Consider the following 22,355-nt stretch of genomic DNA (forward strand, 5'->3'; position numbering starts at 1 on the left):
TTTGCTTCTAGCCGCTAGGCTCAGACATTTATGTGTTCAGAGCTGCATGCAGCAGTACCGATGTATTTATTTGTCTCACCGGTACCTGAAACAACAACACAACTGATAACTGAACTGTTGTTTTAAAGCAGGGATGTCTTTAGTCTGAATGCCAGCTTGTCCTTCCTCTCGCTACTTCTGTGCAGCATCCCCACTGCAAGGACAACACTCTGGAAAGTGAATTTGCCAATGAAAAACAGTTGTTTTTACTTTTCTGTTTGTTTGCAGGTTAAACAAATCCCCTAATCTAATCTAATATAATCACTTGGTTAAGGTTTGGAGAAAAAACAGGAATTTGAACGCCAATCTCTGGTGTCAAAAATCAGACACTTTGTACACCGGACCATTCTCTCAGAACCAGAGGAACTAGAGAGACTCAAAGGGTTTTGTGGTGCTACAAGCTTTGTCCTCCTCGGGACCAACCATCTGTAATTACACAACCACAGTGGTTCCTTGTCAGGAAAACGTAAACATAGCTTGTTTTAAACTACCAATTGCAATTGTTCTTCGTAAAACACCCAACAACGGTATCTCCCTGACAGGTGTAAAAATGCTCAGGACATGTGACAACCGAGCTTTAAAGTAACTGTCATGCCAATTACAGCGTGAAACTCTGTGCAGTATCCGTCACTGTGGAAGATCAGAGAGCGACCCTCAATGAAGCATCAGGAAAAGAGAGGTGAGGTTCCTGACAGCTGAACTACACCTGCTGATGAATATCATGTCATATGCTTAAACACATATCTGCAGCTAAGTGGACCTGAAGGGGATATTGTTTTGTCAGCTGCTGTTTCCAAGGTCAAGAATAAATCTTTGAAATGTAGCTTTTAAGCCAACATGAAGAAGAAGTCCTTGAAGTGGCCAGAAAAAATAAAACTGCTGTTTTAAGCAAAAGACATAACATGTAATTCAGCTACAACATATACAGATTATGGGGAGTGAAAATGTAAGACTAAAGAATAATTAACAGCACCTCTAGTGCGCACAAGAAGTACAGTAAAATAGGCATAATGTTTGTATGTTCAATCGTTTACAAATGTAATTCTGTTGTTCCTCATGCCACATGAACTCAAACAACAGACCGAGTCCTTTTCCATCCCTGGTGTGTTGAGCGTATTCATGCCACCTTCAGCCATCAGACGATGGTTTTTGGAGGGTGTTTGGGTGTTTTTAGGGGAGCAGAGCGAGCTGTTGGGGGGTTGGGCTCGTTCCTTGGCAGGGGGCCATGTTTCCCAGCCCCCAACACCCATCACCAGTCAGACCCAGTCAGCTTTCCAGTTTACACTGGAACAAAGCAGTCAGTTTGTACCAAATACAAATCGACTGCTGAAGTAAAAAGGCTCGGTTGTGCAGAAAATAAACACTGAGGTATACTGTTCTGCTGGACGGAAACACCCTAGAACCAGCGGCGCTATTGGACTGTCCTTCCATCCATTTTTTTATCCTGAAGATGGACGCACAAACACTTGAACCACACAGAGGGGAATATCTGAAACACGCACTTATGCACCAATGTCTGTGCTACTGTGTACCGACGTTTAACTGTGACAGCGGCACACAAATGCGACCAGCAAAAAAATTGTAAATCGTAAACTGGCCGGTGGGCCGATCAGCTAAATAGAGTCAGGTTTCGATCGGCAGCCGATCAATCGGTGCAGCTCTAACCAACACATCTTCACTCCAAACTCGTCAAATATCGCCGCTTGACGATACAAACCAAGTTGAGTAGAGCTGTGACAAACCATGCACTAGAAATGCGGCATTATTGCAAATAATGACTTCTGTGATCTTCAGTCTTTTCATTTAGCTCTAGCATTAGGTCAAAGGGTTTGGTTGTAAACCTCTGAATCACTGCCCACATCATAGATCCGTTCAGTGATTTTAATAGGTGCGGTTTTGTGGCCAGCTGTTTCCCAGGCTGTTAAAACAATTGAGCCAAACATAGCTTTTTTGTTGGGGGCAAGAATGGGTAGAGATATTTGTGAATCAACAATTCTCAAGTAGACATATTTCTTCTATCAATGTGGGAAATATCAACTGCTCCGAGCAACTGCTTCTACTGAAAAGTCATCATCAGTCAGTGCTGATTGGTTAGGGCACACTACACCTAAGCATCCCCCCAAACAGGAAATCCGATAAGATCAACACAATGTCCGACCGAATAACAAAGTGAATATGAAACGGAAGTTCAATCCAAATTATCACGCTAAATATTTTGGACCTCAGCTTGAGAAGATTTGCAGATTTGAGGTTGTGACTGAGCACGATATCAATGTTACGGTGTGTATAGTCAAAAGTTAAACCTTCTAAAAGAGCCGAAATGTGGAACCAAAACCTAAATCACATCAAAACATTAATGGCACAAATGTATTGAATTCGGTCAGAGTTGTGGAACAAACTGGGGTCATTGGAAATCTTTCCGCTGGTAGCGCGCAAGCTCATCCTCCCCTCTAAGTGCTTTTCTTTCACTAACGGCCAAGGATGAAGCCAGAGGATTTTGGACTTCAGCCCAGCATGTAAATTTATCTGCCATTTCCAAACAATTTCCATCAGGGGCCATTCAGACTGTGTAACCGGATAATTTGACAGCAGCCCAGTAGGAAAGTGGCCAGTGAGGCAGTAATGTTTGATTTATTTCATATTTTTGTCCTCTACAGTTTGTTGTAGCCTCACAAAAGGCCACAGCTGGATGTGAGTAGTGGTTCAAAATAAAATATCAGCAAGTTGGTGATGGATGGATGGATGGACTGGTGAAAGGACACATTTAAATAAATGAATGAATGTGTAAACACGCGAGTGTTCAGATGGAGGGATTGGTTAGACAGCAGGCTGAGCTTTGTAAATGATTACATGAACATATCACCCAACAAATTATCCTTGATTCCTTGAGTCTGAATCGATACATGAAAGGATATATGGATGGATGAAGGAACCACCTAGTGGGAAAATGAACGTATGAGTGAATGAGCAGGTGCTCAGATAGGCCAATTGACAGATGCCTGAACTCAATAAATGAATAAGTGAACAGGCCACCTTAAGAATACAAGTGAATAAATGAACAAATGAATGAAGGAGTGAGTGATCAGAAAGATCGATGCTTGGATGATTGAACATATTTACACCTAATAGAGTAATCTCAATAATCTCAAGCAAACATAAAACAGTGACTCAATAAATGGACAAACTCAGGAGTATTTGAGTAAACAGATGTATGAAAACATTAACGAATCCAGAAATCAACAAATAGATAAAGTATGAGTGAATGCCTTAATAAATGGATAAATGCAAGGTCGAATACGCGATAGGCTGAACTGAACAAGTTGCTGAACAAACGCGTACGGCATGTTCTCGCTCACTGTGTGTGTGTGTGTGTGTGTGTGTGTGTGTGGGTGTGTGTGTCTGTTTGTCAGGGCCAAATCCAGTCCTCGTAACAGAAAGGAAAAGATCAAAACCAAACGACAGGAACGTCTTGTTAACCTCGGAATATAACTACTTCAAGTCCTTCAAATGCAACACTGGGCTGCTTTCCGTAGCTTTCTTTCACTCCACTTTCCATCTTCTCCTTCTGTATTCGGACATAGAGTCTAGTGGATCCAGTTTGAAACGTTATTCTCATTTAGTCAACAAACGTAAAGTTAGTTTCTAACATTAAAAGACAGACCCTCAACCCCTGTGGTGAAGCTGTCCCCTGTCGGTAGAAAGAAGGTGAGTGTGTTTAGCATACGTATGTGTGTGTGTGTGTACAGAGGGGGATGTCACACAAGTTGGTATAATGCACCTTACTCAAAGGTAATAGTCAAACAGTCAAAATAGCATTCCTCTTTCACTTCTCCATGGTTTTAGTCGTGTATAGTTAGAGCTCTGTGCTCAGATGGGTCAACGCCAGAGACCATGTCGTTACAGAAGAAGACAAAAAGAAAGTCGGACACGTCAGTCTTTTTATCGGAACGTCGTGGAGCTTGACAGATTTTGCGTTGGTTGTCTTCCACCATGACGCGCTACACGATTAAACGCAGCGGGAGTCGCACCGGACTCTCGTATTCATTCCCGGCACCCCCGTATCAGTCGGCTTGGCCCAATTATCACGAAGTCTGATAAACCTCGTACTTTAATGAATTAACTGACCAGATCTCAACTTGGGCCATTCACACCAACAATCCGGCATTGTGAACAGATCCCAATTTGACAAGTATTGCGGCAAGTTGTTGCAGATAAAGTGGTGCAAGTAGAAATCGAAAGTAGAAATTGCCTTTTAAATGGCTTAGCCATGACGTGACATGGCTTCTTGGAATGTGGAGGGGCATGATATCAAATATACTGATTCCAAGGTCATTTTTTTTAATGAAGATTGATATCTCACCCCTGTTTATACTATACTAATATAAATCTTCATTTATATAAAAATATATCAATAACTACATCTTTTGCCGTATACACACACTATTCAAATTGTCACAAAGTAGTGTACACACACTTACAATTCTGCTGCTATGTAAGGCGTATTGTGCAGAAACTTTTGTATCTCTGAATTATTGAGCAGTTAAATAACACGATGTAATTCCCCTGATGTGAAACCCAAACATCTAGCACTGCACATGTAGCAGCATCTTTTAGAACAGCTTTGATTTTCATAAGCACGGAAATGCACTTCTTTGATAAGCTTTAATTACTAGATGTTCAAGACGAGAAGAAAAATAAATCCATGACATCAGACTCAGTCAACTTGTCCAACAGCATGCGCTCGTATGCGATTTTTTTGAATTTCAAAAACCAGAAGGAGGTCATCAAATTACAGCGAGCACATCAAGCCTCTCTCCGTTTCATATTCCACTGCCAGAATCAAACATCAACATCTGTATATTCTCTTAATTATCAACCTGCATCTTCTCATGGATGCATATGGTCCATGAGAACTGAGCGGGAAGATCACAGTGCAGATTCAAAAACCCAGCTATTACCAAAGTCCTCATAACACCTGGCGCCACCGCCGACGATAAATATTCCTTTTAAAAGGAATTAGTCTTGAAGTAAAAATGAATAATTATTAGTTTTATGAAGTTGGGAATATGTGATTAAGTTAGGAATCTCTCTGGAAGGCATCAAAATACATTTAACAGAAAGATGTGACAGCTGTTGTTTTTAGTCGTGGAGAGGATGATTGACGCATATGAAGCTAAATAATGAAATAACCAAAACACCTGTTTGTGCTGCTACCTGCATGATTTAAAGGCGCGAGAAAAGTTGCAGGCACCAATATCTGCAGACAAGCGAAAGACATGAAATGACAAATGCAATGGATGACAATTTGTTGTGACAAACTCACAATAAATTGGTAACATCTTTTAGATTCTTTCTGCTAAACATTTTGGTTTTTCAGCCCGAAAACTCAACTCATCAACGCGGCCCTAGCAGGATCTTCTGCTGGTGTAGGTGGAATATTGAACTTATATTCATAAGGTGGACACAAACATGACAAAAATGCATTTTCCAAGTTATAATTGTGTCTCCCTTTGTTAATCTTTCAGTTATTTGTTGTTTATGACGGCATATGAGGTATTGTAGGTTCAGAGATTTAAGTCTGTAAAATTAAAGTGGCAAATTTATGAGAAAAGACTCTAGCCTTTGTGAAGGAACCACAGACGCAGGAGGTAAACAGGGAATGCCACACACTGGGGAGGAGATGCAACAGTATGGAACATGGCAATATTCTTGCATCTGTCCAATGCGATGGAGTTCCTGATGCACAAAAGTTACGTTGTTTTCTTTTGCATCGGCCAAATTTAAAGGAAACTTTCTCTACAAAATTCAGATTATGCTAATATGGTGATTCTGGGCTAAAAATCACATCCTCATTGCTAAATGAAAGATTGCATGAATCCACTGCAGGCATGATACACAGCAAGCGGCAGAGTCTGTGGTGCGATGAGGTTGATCCAACCTTGCATCTTGAGTTTAAAAATCCAATCAAACCCAATGAAATTTGACAAGCTAAAACCACACTTGACCGTTGGCTGGTAGGCTGTGGTTACTAACAGAGCAGTGGGAGGTTGATGTTTGTATGTACGTTGGCAAAAACTGTGTTTACATTTCCAAAAAATAATCTTCAATAACCAGCGGCTCTCGATCAACAGCAAATCACTCTGTTCCGCCTGACATTCTCTGCTTTCAGTGAGGAAACTATACGCTAACAAGCTACAAGCTACAAGCTAAAATCAGACAAAAACAGCTACATTGCTAAATTCCTTTTTAGGTCTGTCCTTGATGCTTCATATCAGTTCCAGTTCCTGTTTGGCGACTTGACCCGGTTTCATGGTTCAGTATGGGGGACAAAGAGTCCGGTGCTTAAATGTCCCTGAGACTGAACATCCTCAACAAATCCCCCAAAAAAGTTCAAGGACAGAGGAGAGCGGCTGAGCGACACACCCTTTCTAAAAGAAGACACCGGCAGTGGGACTGACCTGGTGGCAGTGCGGGTTGGACTCTCTGCCGTACGAGTACGAGCTCCTCTCTGTTTTACCTGCAGGAGGACGACAAGGAAAGAGAGGGAGCAGTTAGCAGGGGGAGTCAGATCCATGTCTTTAGTGACAACCCATTCATCAGAGGAGTGGAAAATAATTCATCCGCTCATTTACTACTTAAGAAAAGGTTAGCAGGTGAGTCATTCATGAAGAGGGAACTCTTCATGAATGACATACAACATTACATTTAGTATGATTATATATTCCTTTTTCAATTCATCCAGTCATTCATTTTTGTTTCACTTCAAAGCACCGGCTACACTTAACGTAAAGCTTCTTCCACTGTTGATGGAAAAAAAGAGCTCCATGAAATGACCAATGACAGGATGACCTCATTCATTATTTCTCTCTTTTATTCATTCGTCCATTCTTTTTAAACCACTATTGATATTAATTGGATTTAATTTATTCATTCACTCTTTTCTTTTAAAATGTGGCCATTTATTTCAGTGCAATATGACAAAACATACATTTTCTGATGAGGTGGTGAAATAAACTGTTAAAATGGATTGTTTGATTATCGTTTTATCAATTGATACATTAAGTCAACGTGGACACATTCTGTCCCACTGAAATAACAATTGAATCTACTCTTTCATAAAGAATATATGTGTGAATTTTGATGGATTCTATTACCCAACAGGGACGTATTTCTATAAAAAGTCAATTTCAATCTTTCTTTCATTCATTTAAAGGATCATTCATTTGCACTTTGTTAAAAGAACACAGGAAAAGATGTTCAGCAGAAAGCAGCCAAAGCCAGTTTTCATGATCAGAGTACTCACAGTGTGTGTGTGTGTGTGTGTGTGTGTGTGTGTGTGTGTGTGTGTGTGTTCTGCTCACTGCTCTCACAGCACAACAAAACAGACATCTGCTATGCCTGCAATGCATAGAAACCTCTTTATGCTACAAGCTCCAGCTTTGAAAGGAACAACACTTTCACCCTCCACATTCTTTTAGGTGTAGATTTAGTTTCACTTTTACACTTCTCAGGCCTAACATCTAGAGACCACAGTTTTTTTCACCGGCACTGTAGTTTCTTTTCATCTATCAAATGGGACGCATTGTGGAATTGTTAGCAGATAGTAGTGTACATGTACTTTGTTCTGTTCCATTGTAAACATTTTATACAGTACTTTATGAAGTACATACTGTACATTTCACATTGAGAATTTGGACAAAAAAATAAGAAGTTAGACGGCAAATGTAGTGCAGTTTATATTACATAGAGAGTGATTCTAGAGACGAGTCCTGGAACCACAAAGACACCCCTAAAATCGCCATAGAAACTGTGTGGTGCGGGCTAGCAAGCAGCTAATGATGCCCTCAACTTTCTAATAATAACTGTATTCATTTGCAGTCTATAGGCAGCGGGGCAAGATTTTTGTATCGGAAGCGTTCTGGTTTCCGTTTGTAGTCCGAGTGGTATTGACCAATCACGTTCAAGCAGGCTGTGGTTGAATGCAGTTGGTGTGGAGAGCAAAAGAAGCTTCCGATACATTGGCTGAAATGCAATCTGGGAACCCAGCGACTATTGTCTGACGATGATTGAGCTTTTTATTGGTCAACAATTAGCTTCTAAACTTGTGAAACAATCCGGTCGTACACATCGTCACATCGTCTCTCACCTCCGACTCCATTGTCGCTTCTGAAGTTGCTAATTAGACTGTGAACATTATATATATATATCACATAAAAACCCAATATTCAATATCCAAGACATTTTTATGTAACGAAAATGTTAAATTAACTTTCATGAACTGAAAACATACTGTGAAAGGGACAGCGCCGAGGTAGCGGCCTGTCAATCACAAGGTAGCCCCACCCTAAAGCATACTCTGCTTCATGGTCTATTTGACTCTAAATGGACCATAATTTATTAAATGAACATCATGCTGTATTGAAGAAGACTTGAAACTAGAGATTGAGACCATAAACTCATGTTTACAATGTTTACTGAGGTAATAAATCAAGAGAGACGTAGAGTCATTTTCTCATAGACTTCTATACAACCAGAGGAGTCGCCCCCTGATGGCCATTAGAGAGAATGCAAGTTTAAGGCACTTCAGCATTGGCTCCACTTTTCAGAACAGGAGGTTGCCGCCTAAATACACCCAAACATATTACAGAGACAGTTACCTCAGTATAAACAGCATGGTAACATGTCTGACGGTTGACATACACGTATTGCCATATCGTTGCATCACTCAACCATAAAATGGTGTCAACTTAGCAACTCACTTGCTTGCTGAAGAAGTGTTGTGGCCACATAATAACCGCCTTGCCAAACATTGTGAACATGAGTTTATGGTCTCAATTTCTAGTTTCAAGTCTTCTTCAATACAGCATGATGCTCATTTAGTTAATGATGGTCCATTTAGAGTCAAACAGACCATAAAGCAGAGTATGCTTTAGGGCGGGGCTACCATGTGAATGACAGGTCGTTGCCGCTACCAGAGCCGTATATACGTCGTCTCTACACCACTCATCTGAATTCCAAATATGTTAACTTTTGTTCATTGGTTGCAAAAAAAACAACATGGCGGTGGCCGTAATCCAAGATGGCGACGGCGAGATCACCAAACTCAAGGCTTCGAAACGGTGGTGCACAAACCAATGGGTGATGACCTCGTCCACTTCTTATGTACAGTCTATATGTGCAGGTGTCTTAACAGGCACAGTTCAGCCTGTAATCAATAATAAATATTTATCCTCTTACCTGTAGTGCTATTTAGCAATCTAGATTGTTTTAGTGAGTAGCCTAGGTTAAGAGACATCGGCATATTTTTGATTTTGGGGTGAACTGTCCCTTTAAGCCTTAACCCTACTTCTGCTACACAGTTTAAGGAAAAAAAATATCGCAGACCCCCCCCCCCTTTATTGTCCTCATATAACATCTTTGGTCCCACGTGTTAAAACGTATGTTTGATTGACATCAAAGCTCTGAAAAATGCAGTCCAGGGATTGATCAGTACATGACAGGTCTCTTCTGCAGGTAGCCGACCCATCATCCTAATACGCAAACCGAGCAAGTCTGGCTGTGGAAAAAGGTGTCTGATGAATGCGAAAAATGCAGCAACCGCGAAGGCGCGTAGACAACAAAGCTAATTTCCCCTCCAGCTCCTGAATGGGCTTGCCTCTCCTCCGAGCTTGCGTGGACCACTTTGAGACTATTTTTAACCACGCGGACCCTCTTCTTGGATAAAACCTTAAATCTTCAGCCAGTCTAAATATCAAACCACGGTTAGTGTGTAATTACATTCTGCGGGTCGGTGCAGCCGCACAAGATGAGATGGAGGGGTTTGGTGGCGAGCGTGTGTGGAGGAGAATGGAGCGTGTACGCGGTGAAGGGTTTGAATCAGGCGTGTATAGACCAGCGCTGAATACACGCCAACATGGTAGTCGATGCAGAAGAGGTTGATAATTACAGGCGTACAGAATGGGAATGTGGTCGACTATGTGTGTGTGTTTTTGTGTGCGACCGATACAGCGGCCTCGGCTTCAGCTAAGACTGATGCCAGCTGGACCGATTTGGCACTTATACAAAGACTCCCACACACACACACACACACACACATACACACGCACACACACACACACACACACACACACACACACACACACACACACACCAAAAGTACTGGAAATCACTGGCACAGATGCACACACAAACACACACACTTACAAACACACATGTAAATGTGCACAATATATATAGCTCCATATACACACAGACACACATGCACATGTACTTTTGCATGGTACCGAAATATATCCACACAGAATCATGTAAAATAAATCAAAAAATTCTAATACAGGAACTTACGCACACGCACACACACACACACACGCACACACACACACACACACACACACACACAAACACATCTATTTAAATTTAGCAATGCAGACACCTCTGCAGCAAATCCAAAAATCGTTCAACAATTTCCAATTCTACTTGGAATTATTAATATAAATGTGAAATAATATCAACATATTATTCTCAATAAAAAATGTTCTATAATTTTCAATGCCTTTAAAAGCAACTCCATTTAATAAAATATATATATATATATATATATATATATATATATATATATATATTTAAATAAATATACATGTTGGAGATACTTCAGGAGTCTTAACATGTAAATTACGGTTTTAAGGTTATACTGTGAAGAAAAATCAAGCATTGTTTTATATGTAATAGAAGCTGCCGAGTTTTATTTGATTTATAATTGAGGCTGGACGCGTCATTAATTCACTCTTCAATTACTTCATTGTTTTCTATTAACGAACATAGTATTTTATTTATTTTGGCAACAATTAACTAAATATACGGTATGATTCACCATTAATTCCCTGATTGTTGTCTGTCACACAATGTGTTCATCTTTTGACTGTTATTGGACATAAGGGCGACATAAAATCAGCATGAGCAACTTTTGACTTCAGACATTCTTTCTTCCTTTCATTGATACAGTCATTCACTAGTTCACTTCATTACCTCTTAAAATACCTTAAAGGATCCTTTAATTCCTTCCAAAATAAAATTAAAAAAGTAAAATGAATCCAGCTGCCTGAGCAGACCAACAGGAATAAAAGATAACATATAACTAATTGTATATGATATGTAAGAGGCCTCTTCACATATGCTGACAAAAACTATGTAGCCATCGCTTTCACAGCACTGATCACCCCGGCGTCTTGTCACAGACCTCAGGGTGGAGGAGGGCCGACATTGGCAGGAGTTTTGTGTTCGCAAAATAACCCATTGAGCACTGTATGTATATATCTATCCCTCACTAATGTATTTTGGATACACACACTATATACACACTCTTTTTTCTTATTTATTTCAATAATGGTATTTTGCCTTCTGTTAATTTTTTTTTCACTGTTTTATTTTTAAGTGAATATTTGTGCATATAGTTCTCAGACAATGTGTGCTCACATGTTGACTTATGCCCACCAAAGACCATCATAGTTGTCGCAATATTGTCCTGTGTATCTGTGGAACCAAAAATAATAATAGGGATCAATACAGTCTATTATTGTCATGTACTATTCTCTAATTTGTCTTTTTGTGCAGATCATTTTTAATCAGCACCTGCAAAGAATGTTGTATTAATTCCAAAAAATTTTTTTTTCCACAATTTGTGTTTGTTGTATTTGATTACATTTTGTTGCCGGTGCAACGAAATGTTTTTTAAATGCTCCAGAACGTACAATACTTCAAAGTAAAAAAGACGTGAAAAATAAACCACGTGACTGAATGCTGTTTTTGATTATTTGAACGTATCAATTAAGATAAGACTGACCTAAATACTGAAGCTAAAAATACCACCAAAATATACATATTCTGAATTGGAGCTCTTACAGTTGTGCAAGCCCAGTCCTTTCCTTTTGTCCAAACATGGCGACCTTTTCACCTCCGCCGTCTCTGCGGGCCGAGCTCATGTATTACACACACAAACAAAAATCCCTGGCATTTTAATTTGGCTGTTAAAGAGAGAGCAACATTAAAGAGGAAAAAAGAAGCCAGGCAGAGATGGAGCAAAGCAGGATGGGAAGGGTCAGCTGCAAGATCACACACCGTGTCACAGTACACCGTGAATGGACACACACAAACACAGATTATTTTGTTTTTATTTAGTAAAAATGTTGCAACAAGTCATTTGAATTAAAATATTACTATATTTTTTAAGTGGATTATTTCTTTAAAAGAGGGGTTTGACGTATAATTGGTATTAAATGTCTTCTTCTCTCTTCTCTTATAATCACATAAAAAGAGTTTTCCACTTTTCAGCAGACTAGTTTAAATTAAGATCAGACGACTAGCTCTACTATGATATTTGCCCAACATTAACCCATTTAGAGCACAAATCCACATGAAGGGAATTGAACAAAATCACAGAGGACGCAATCCAAAACCTCAGCATTGGCTGAGTCCATCCAGAAGAAATCCAAAATAAATTTTACAATTACAAAATACATTTAGCAGTCCAGCTGACCCCCCCTCCCAGTCTACTTCATACACAATGTCCTCTCTGATGCTATCAGACTACTTTGGATGAAATCCCAGCAGAACCTCCTCCCTTCTCGCCTCTACTCTTTTTCCCTGTCAAACTCCCGACTCTTCAAAATAAAAGCACTTCTATGGATTTGTTTGGTTTGTGCAGAACCTCATTTCCAGTGTGTTCCTGAGTGTTCCTAATGTGAAAGCACTTCAAGGACCCTATCAAACTCAGAAAGCTCTTTGAAAAGGCCTCTTTTAAATGGTGTATATGATCTTGCAGTACTTCTAGGACCTTATTTCAAGGTTTTAAAGCATCATAGAGGGTACCTTGAAGAACCTCGCTCTTTCACCATTAATCACAGGAGGGACATATGTCCAAAGGATGACCATGACAGTGATTCCAGAGCACTTATAACACTTATAATGAAAGGTTCCCAAACCACAACAATGCTTCAAGGAACATTGGAAACAAAGGGGCCCTTCATCGGTTGACGGCTTTTGTAATATGTTCTTAAAACTGGAACTTTTCTAGGAACCTCCAGCAATCCTCAAAAGACTGATGAACATAGTTTGTGTTAAGATCGGATGTGCAGAGCTCTAACAAGAAATGGTTGATCAGCTATGTTTTTGTACAACCGCTTCATAAAAGACTAACAAACCACACTCGTTCTTCAAGGAACTGTGCCAACCACAGACGGTTCATTGACCAACCTGTCAACTCGTTGATGAGTTCTCAGGAAACAGTCTTCACTAAGGCTTCTCAAACAACCAAAGTGCCTTCAGGAACATCCAAAATACAGGCTTTTCATCTTCATAGTGCTTAACCTTTGAAATTGTTTCCCGAACCCTGACTGTTTTCTCGCAACTTCAGTTGTTTGATTGTTGAGGAACTTGGTGGTGGTGTGTCTGCCAACCTTTAAAATACAAAACAATTATTTTGCTTTTCTCTTTGTGCAAACACGTCATACAAGACTAATGAGCCTTGTTGTTTCTTGGAAGAATCATTGACAAACCTGTCAAAGGCTGATTTGATCCAGCATTACCTTCAGGAACTCATATCAGGGTCTAGCAAACAGAACATACAAACAGGTGCTCTGAATCCTCAGAACATTGCTAGAAATCCAATCTCTGACATCTCTACGGTAGCCTACCCTTGACGTGCCCTTTGTGCAACCGTTTCCAAGAACTAAAGAATCCTGAAGGTGTACTCTGATTAAAGCGACTGCATTTAACATCAGAAGAAAGATGCAAAATATACCATTTTGACACCTGAGGTCATTTTTCAAGTAGTAATACCAAACATTTGCTCATTACAGCTCATCAAATAGTATTTTCACAATTTTGTCCATTTAGTACCATCATTAGCTGAAGTGTTTCAGGACTTTTGACTGCTAGTGAGACAGAATCTGATAAAAAAAATAGGTAGTAGCCCTACCACATCATAGCATACCACCATAAGTGCATCCATAACCAGCCCTGTCTGTTTCTAAATCTTTTCTTCTATCTCAACCATGAGCTGTTACAGAAATGCAACGAAACCCCAAACTAATCCAAAAACAAACACTAGACTAGACTGCCTCAAAAAAGAGGTTTTCTAAACTCAACTCTACTTCCGACAACCTCTGCGTTTCTTCGAGGAACCCTGCAGTGACATTTTCTCCTGGACGACAAACATAAACAGGCTCATTGGTTGTGAGGAGGACCCCCACACGAACCGCCACTCATTAGAGTGTGCTGGCTGCAGGGGTACAAAAGGTGGAGGAGGGGAGGTCAGCCCACTCTGCTGCATAAAGCCCATAGAGAAGTCGGTGAGCCAGGAGGACCAAATCCCTGCTAATCCACAACGCCGGGAGACAGAGAGGAAACACAAATAAGCTCCATTACAAGCTGAGAGCCAACGGGAACCGACTATTAGCTATTATCACGCTAGGCTACTTTTTAATTGGCCCATAACCAAACTTACTCTTACTAAGCCAGTGCTAAATCCTGCACCTAAAATAATCAAAAATGACATATTTTTGCTAGATTCAAACTAAAATCTGGCAGATCTTACAATCAATGAAACACTGGCCTCAGAGATCATGAGATGCTACAAACATTGTGTCCATTTCAAATTCATACTTAGTATTAAGTGGAAATTAACTCTAGTCTGGCTTTGAGGAACTCATAAAATAGATGTTGATAGAAAACGCCGGAAACCATCACCAGCCAGGTTTTACAGCAAAAGATTAGCTTGTTACGATGGGTGGCATTCCCCTTCAAAATTCACTTGTAAAACTCCAATGAATCATAACTCAATGTCTACTTTATGACAAGAATAAGTTTGGATTTTGTCCTTTTGTCCATATGTGAATTCATCAACATTTCACATGTAAAAGATGTACATTCAGTCACATTTGATCTTCAGGTATTTCACATGTGAAATGAAAGACATCACTCACTGAAACTACATCATGTGTATAATATTTTCTTTCAGAATTATCATACACATTATCATACACAGTATATGTATCTCCAAATTTGTGATTTTGTATTTTTCAGATAAACTGAACAACAAAGCGTCTCTTTATGGGTTAGTAGCATTTCCCTGCTTCTTAAGCTGAATAAACCATTTAAAACCCAGAGGAGTAACTGAATAATGCTTTATCCCAAAGCTCAAACTGTATTCCTAGCTTAACATGTTGGAGATACATGGTTTTATAACAAACTCATGCAAAGCAATTGAAGATGAGTTTGCTGGATGAGTTGACCAACCGTAGTTACTTTGATCAGCATATAACAGCAGGACGCAAATAGGTGCGATACTTGAGAATTAGGGTAATTTGTTTTCATTCATTTTAACTGTACTATTTCCCAAATGTAGCGTACAGTTCATGGTTTGTGTGAAGCTAACGTTAGTGCTCGTTCAGTGGTTGCCGAGCAACAATTTTAAAAAAAGATGCAAAAAACAGATAGGGCAACAAAAAGGCAGTGCGGCACACCTCACGTTTTCTACCAACTAAACACGCTCCGTCTGATCAGGACCTAATACTACATCTTTTCTTTATGTCTGTTTTTCCTCCTGTATGGACCCTGAATGAAAAAAAAACACACCGAATAAACACAAAACCGCTTTGAGTTTGGCCAGTTTACAAGCAACAGAAACCTCTCTGTGTCTCTCTGCGTTTGGACGAAGGCCAGCCTCGGTCTCCACAAAAGGGGCCGATTCTCAATCTCTTCACTTCACATGATGTCACAGCGTCACGTTGTTAAAGGTCGTTGCTTTCATTTTACCTTCTCTTGGCATTTTTTAACCAGCACCTTCATTAATAAGTGTTTCATAGGACAAGGCCAGCGCCCGGCACAGCGCGATACGACACCAGGGAGAGCTAACATTCATGCAGCACGATCCAAAAGCAGAGACACACTTCCTCGCCGTGTGTATAAATAGTGGATTTTGCTGGACTCGCCTCCACAGCAGAAGCCCACAAAGCAACTCCACTTTGTATTCTGGTCATGTCTGCCTCCTCGAAGCCCAGAATGTCTCTCAGACCTGTAGTGTTAGTGTTGTAATTCGTTGTTGTTTTTGTCTTCACACTGTTGCTACATAAGCATTTATTTCAATCATTTTCTTTTTCCCATTGCTGATTTTTGTTCTTAATTCATTTTTCTATTCCATGTTTTTTTAAATATCTGGTTCCTAGTTGGTAAATCACCTGGAGCTTCGCGGTCAACCCGTCACTTATTGAGTCTGTTTCTGACACTACAGGCATCTGTAACACTGGTGCCGCACAAACTGACTGAACGCAGCAAACTGCCTCAACACTAAGAACGCCAAGCGGGTCTGACAGAGCATTTCATAGTGCAAATAATTCAGTTTGAATAAAAACTACAAACCCTTCAGCCTACAACTTGTCCTAAATGTGTATTTTTGATGTTGTGTAAAGCCTAGAAGCATTTACTCCTCTGACCTCCACCGCGGCCAGTTACCAAATTATACATTATTACCATATAAGGTAATTTTTTAATGTTGGTTTACAATACAATTTATTTTAGATCAGCGCTGCCACACAGGACCTCAGCCTCTGATTGGTCGACAAGTCAGGACCACAGCCTCTGATTGGTCGATATTTCCAGAACACGGACTCTGATTGGTCGACAAAACAGGACCCCAGCCTCTGATTGGTCAACAAGTCCGGAACAGCCTCTGATTAGTCGACATGTCAGGAGCATAGCCTCTGATTCGTCGACAAGTCAGGACCACAGCCTCTGATTGGTCGACAAGTCAGGACTTCAGCCTCTGATTGGTCGACATGTCAGGAGCACAGCCTCTGATTGGTCGACAAAACAGAACCTCAGCTTCTGATTGGTCAATAGACTCAACTTAAGGCAACAGTATTATCAACTGATTGATAAAGTCAAATCCACGGTGTTGTTTATTAATCTGCAGCTGTGTCACCCCCCCCCCCCCAGTGAGGAGCAGCATGAGTCAGGACAGGGTTCATGAATGTCTGGTTCAGGTCAGATTCTGAGTGAAATAACGAGTCCAGCGACAGACAGAGAGGAAGAGACATCAAAGTAATATCTTCTGATCAATATGAGGCAGCGGAGTCAGGGAGAGCTCTGTACTTCCCTCTTATTAATTACTTGTTCCATGTTAACGCTCATCTTAATTACTTTAATGCAGTTTCATTAACTGTAGCACAGCAATCAACAGCAGTAAACACAGAACAGAGAAGAGGAGGAAGCAAGAGAGGAGAGGATGACACAAGAGGAAAGGAGAAAAGGGGAGAGGGGAGGGGAGGAAACAAGAGAGTAGGAGAGTAGAGAAGATGAGAGGAAACAGGCAAGGAGATGACAGGAGAGGGAACAGGAGAGGAGAAGAGGGTAGGAGGGAAGAGAAAAAAGGAGAGAGGAGGTAACAAGAGAGGAGAGAGAACAAGAGTGAAGAGGGGAGAAGAGAAGAGAGAACAAAACCAGAGGAGAAAAGTGGAGAGGAAACAAGAGAGAAGAGGAGATGAGAAAAGAGATAAAAACAAGGGCGTAGAATTTGGTGGGGACGGTAGGGGACATGACACTACCAGTATCCAACAACTACTGAATTGTCTGAAGCGATTCATTTGAGCAAAAAGATCAAATAGAACCGCTGTTGTTTAAGTTAAACTGTGTATTGAAACACAGGAGAAATGGCGACTCGTGTGGATCCGATGAAGAGCAGCGCACAGCGGCTTCCCTCAAACTTTGTCTCATCTAGAGGTGTCTGACAGACGGCCTGAGGGGAATACTACCATACAGCAGAGAAGTAACGTCACGCACAGCAGACTATAAGACAGCTACATCTTTATCAAATATGTTTTACTTTATTCTCATTAAATCATGAAAATAGTCTCGTGATGTTCCGACTTCTCAGAGAACACAAATATGTGGGAACAGGTTTAAAATGTGCACAAAGTTTTGTAACATGAGCAGAAATCTTGGTGAAGTCCAGAGGTTTATAAATAATGACAAATAATTTGATTCATAAATAAATGAATGTACCATTAAGGTGAATAGGTGCCACATTTAAAGAGGTTACCTCCCGAACAAAAGGCTTAATGAGTGGAATGAAGCCTTGGTAACAAGGGAGGAAGGAAGAGAAGAAGGGGAGGAAACAAGGGAGAGGGGAAGAGAAGAAGGGATTGAGTTATTGTAGAAACATCCATCTGCTTATCAAGACAGTATTTTGATTTTGAGTAGATGTACTTTTTTTTAAAATTCTTTATTGAGTTATAAATATTTTTCAGAGGAAGAAAAACACACAAAGTAGTTGTGAGAGTCAAGGTCTTGACTTTCTTTGGACAATTGACAATTTGAGTGTTCGAAATTTGAATTAGATTTCATAGTTTTAATTGTGTTTTCTTGTAGATGTACAAAAAGTATGATTTTCATTATATTTTAAAAGTAGACATTCTTCCACCTCTTGATGGATTCCGTCCATCACGTTTGGCACCTATCCGTTCACACAGAGCCGTTCTATCGGAGTCGACGTCGACGTCTAGACTCGGTCCTTTCAGAGAGTCGAGAAAGGAAACACTCAGAAGACGTGATCCCCTCTGACATCCATATAATGTGTCCATTTTAATAAACTATGTGACTAATAGTGCGATTTGACGAGGATGGCGAGATGATGGGCGGGGGAGAGAAAGAGAGGAGAGAGGGAGAGAAGGAGATGGGTGGGGGGGGGATGGAGAGAAGAAGGGTTAAACTCCTTCGTCCTGCATGCTGTGTGTGTGTGTGTGTGTGTGTGTGTGTGTGTGTATGTGTGTGTGTGTGTGTGTGTGATTGGGGGGAGGGTTGGACTGTGCAGACATGAATCATTCTGAGCGATTCAAGCGTTTCCATGACACCGCTGGGCACCGGTCCAGAAGTTTCTACAAAGTCTGAGAGGTACCGACACACACACACACACACACACACACACACACACACACACACACACACACAGAGAGACACACACACAGACACATGGAGACACACACACAGACACACACACACACACACAGACACACACACACACACACAGAGAGACACACACACAGACAGAGAGACACACACACACACACACACACACAGAGACACACACACACACACACGCACACTCTAACAGACACAAAAACGATCCCGCCAGTGCTGAATTTCAAATAATCTATATATTTATTCATGGCGTTGTCTTCCTGTGTAAAGCGTAACATTTTTTTTTTTTTTTGGGGGGGGAGATCAACATTAATTTAACAGACGATGGTCGATGAGTAACCGTCGTCTAACAGACAATCCCCCCCCCCCTTTCGCAGCCACACACACACACACCCCCCCGTCCTTCACTCCCAGCAGGCATTGGTTTCCTGGCACCGGAGCGAGTGAATACATCAAACAACAGATGAACGTATACGAGCGACGAGAGCGACTCGAGAGACGCAGCATCCAGCTCACATCTGTCGGCTTCTACCTTCAGCCATATCAGAGCAGATCAGACAGCTGATTGGACCATTTTCTGATTATATTATTTCACTTTTTTTAAAGTTTGATTTATTTTTATTGGTTGCCGTTACTGATTCATTATAGTATGTCAAAAAATTATTAAACTTTTTCTTTCATATCGTCTTCAAATATCTCCTTGTTAAGTGACTGAGTATCAATGTTTGTGAGTCAGTAAAACTGTTTGAAATAAATGTGAAACAGACAAAGTCAGTACATCTGGTTATTGGATGTAACAGAAACAGTGTTTCTTCAAATCAAAGATCAAGTTTTCTTTCATAATTCTAGCGATAAAACACGTATCTAGGTTTCAGTATCCACACACTGGTGTTAGCTGGTGTTCATATTTTAAAGGTCGACTCCCTCTGTGCTCTCTTCAGACGTCAGCGGACAGCAGTGAGGTTACAGCGCTGATGCACAGATGCAAAGTAATGCTGAGGACGGGTGAAGCAGAAAACTGTCACCTATTGTTGTGTTTTGTGAAATGTTGAGGTTTGTGAAATTTATTTTTGTGAAATTAAGTTTTGAGAAATTTTGAGAAATTTTGAGTTTTGTAAAATTACTCTTTTGGAAATGAAGTTTTGTAAAATGTGTTTTGTGAAGAGTTGTACTATGACCCTCAGGGCCATAGAAAACCACTGAGAAGCTACAACATGATACACTTTCACATAATAACGGATCCGCCCTGAAATGTAGTTTGTAAAAGTGTTACAATTTTGTAAATGGAGAATTAACCTTACCTGATGTCTCATACAGATATTTAAAATTGTGGTTTGATATTCAACTGATTAGAAAGAGATTTGCAGTTATCATAAAACATTTACAATAATTTGTTCCGTTAGTCATTTCCTTCATTTCCCAGGATGCCTTTGAGTGACTCTTTCAGTCAAAGATGGCCGTAAGTCCATGAACCTTGAGGGGACTGCAGTTCTTTTGCCGATCCTGTCACTGCAGTGCATCCTGGTCTACTGAGGCAGCTGCAGTGTATATTATTTAATAACTGCTCCAACAGCAGTAAAACTGTTAGAACATGTAGAAACTGAGATTTTGTAGAGTTTTTCAAAATAAACGTATATCAAAAAACAAGTTCATTTCCACACTTGTCGAGGTTTAGGTTAATATATTTTAAGTTAAGATTATGGAAGACATTCTGAATATTGATTTGACACTGACGCAGGTCCAAGTATCAACTGACGATTCGTTTTGCTATTAAAATGTGTTAAAGTATTGAAGAACAGATATACAGTTTAAGTGTCACCCAAATGTGACAATAATATGTCATCAATACAAATAGTAGCGTTGCATTACAGCCCTTAATACATAAAGACATTACTGTTTTCATTCCATTAAGCATTTTAAAGGGCGTCTCTCAATGTGCTGAGGATTGATACGATCGTCCCACACAAGCTTTGGACAACGCAAGAGGAGGAGCTACCTAACATGCTTAAAGAGAATAAATGATGACTGTTGGTGAAACAGAGAACAAAACATAAAATGTTTTTGGGAAGAAATGTCGCTCTCGCTCTGTGCCGTTTAAATCGGAAACTACAGTCTGACTGACATCCGTCAGCATGTGTATTACATCATTTCCTGTTAGAACATTGAACTACAGTCATTGGTATGGTCACAATTCACAAATCTGCACGGCATACAGCGCTCTCTACACGCAGACCTGCCGCCGTTGATTTCTTCAATACTAACTCCAAAAACAACACAAAGACAATTATCATGTACTTCACATTGTTCACTATTTGTATGCCAACTGGAGCACAGTCAGAGAGACTCAGCCCTTCAGGAACTTTCATAAAAACTCAGCTTGGTTAACCCTTGAAAGGGGATCCATGTCACGTATCTGGTTAATGTGCGGTTGAGTTTTGGTAAAGTTTTGACATTAAAAAAAAAGTAACCATTTTTTTCTGGAAGACTACATTTGGACGTGCGTATCCGAAACGGGAGTTGGTGTGTCCTCATTCGTGGCTGTGAAGCAGATGGATGACAATTCTGCAGCAGCCATGACACTTGTCCCCCCCGTTCATGTAAGTGAGACCCAAAGACCACCCCCCCCCCCTGCTCCTCGCTACCAAACAGCCTTCATTATCCAACACATCCCCCCTCATACTGCTTCACCCCTCCTCCAACCTGGAATCAATAGATAAACAACACAAACAACAAGCGAGGCGACAAACGGGGGGCCAACCTTCCAAACAGCAGGACTTCCACAGGAAAACTATGTTTCACATTAATATTCCAAAGCAGCGGGGTGCGTTAGTGGCACTGCAAGAAAATGCAAAAAATTCTTGCTCAGGGTGTCAATGATTCATAAAGAAGAAAATTCCTTTGATTCGAGGAATTTTTATCATACGTCAGTTTCTACATTTTTCCTTCGCGGAGCTCCGCTTTCGTGAAGAGGAAAAACGTCGGCGAGTGTGTACGGCGCGCGAGTATTCTTTTTGTGTACGTGTGTGTGTTGGTCTCAGACAAAACAGGGCTGCTGAAATGCAGCAGGCACTGCAGATTTTTAGTTGGCTGGCTGACAGCGGCGTGCCGGTGCCAAGCCCCGACGGCGGAAAACGACTAAAAGACGCATAAGGCTGGCATTAGAGCCCCCCCAAATCTTCTCCCCCCCATCCCCTCTTTCTCTTTTCTCCTTCCCTTTTCCCCCCTCTCCGTGGCACGGCGTCTGCTTTGGTCGGGGTCTGACTCGATTTGGCAACATTCTCACCCTTCCGTGAATTTATCAATGTCTTTATTTCACTCTGATCTGACGGGGGGGGGGGGGGGGGGGG

At 40.7% G+C, this 22,355-nt stretch overlaps 1 protein-coding gene across 2 annotated transcripts in view; it reads right to left on the reverse strand.

Annotated features, from left to right (window-relative positions):
* tcf4 (transcription factor 4) overlaps window positions 1–22,355 on the reverse strand; it is a 208,565-nt gene that overhangs the window by 101,695 nt on the left and 84,515 nt on the right. For both annotated transcript variants that reach the window (XM_031856013.1, XM_031856016.1), the window contains exon 6: window positions 6,498–6,556. In XM_031856013.1, the coding sequence (XP_031711873.1) occupies window positions 6,498–6,556 (59 nt within the window). The remainder of the gene's footprint in view (window positions 1–6,497; window positions 6,557–22,355) is intronic.

The sequence above is a fragment of the Anarrhichthys ocellatus genome, unplaced genomic scaffold (genome assembly GCF_004355925.1).
Source record: "Anarrhichthys ocellatus isolate YVR2014 unplaced genomic scaffold, GSC_Weel_1.0 scaffold16, whole genome shotgun sequence".
NCBI lineage: Eukaryota > Metazoa > Chordata > Actinopteri > Perciformes > Anarhichadidae > Anarrhichthys > Anarrhichthys ocellatus.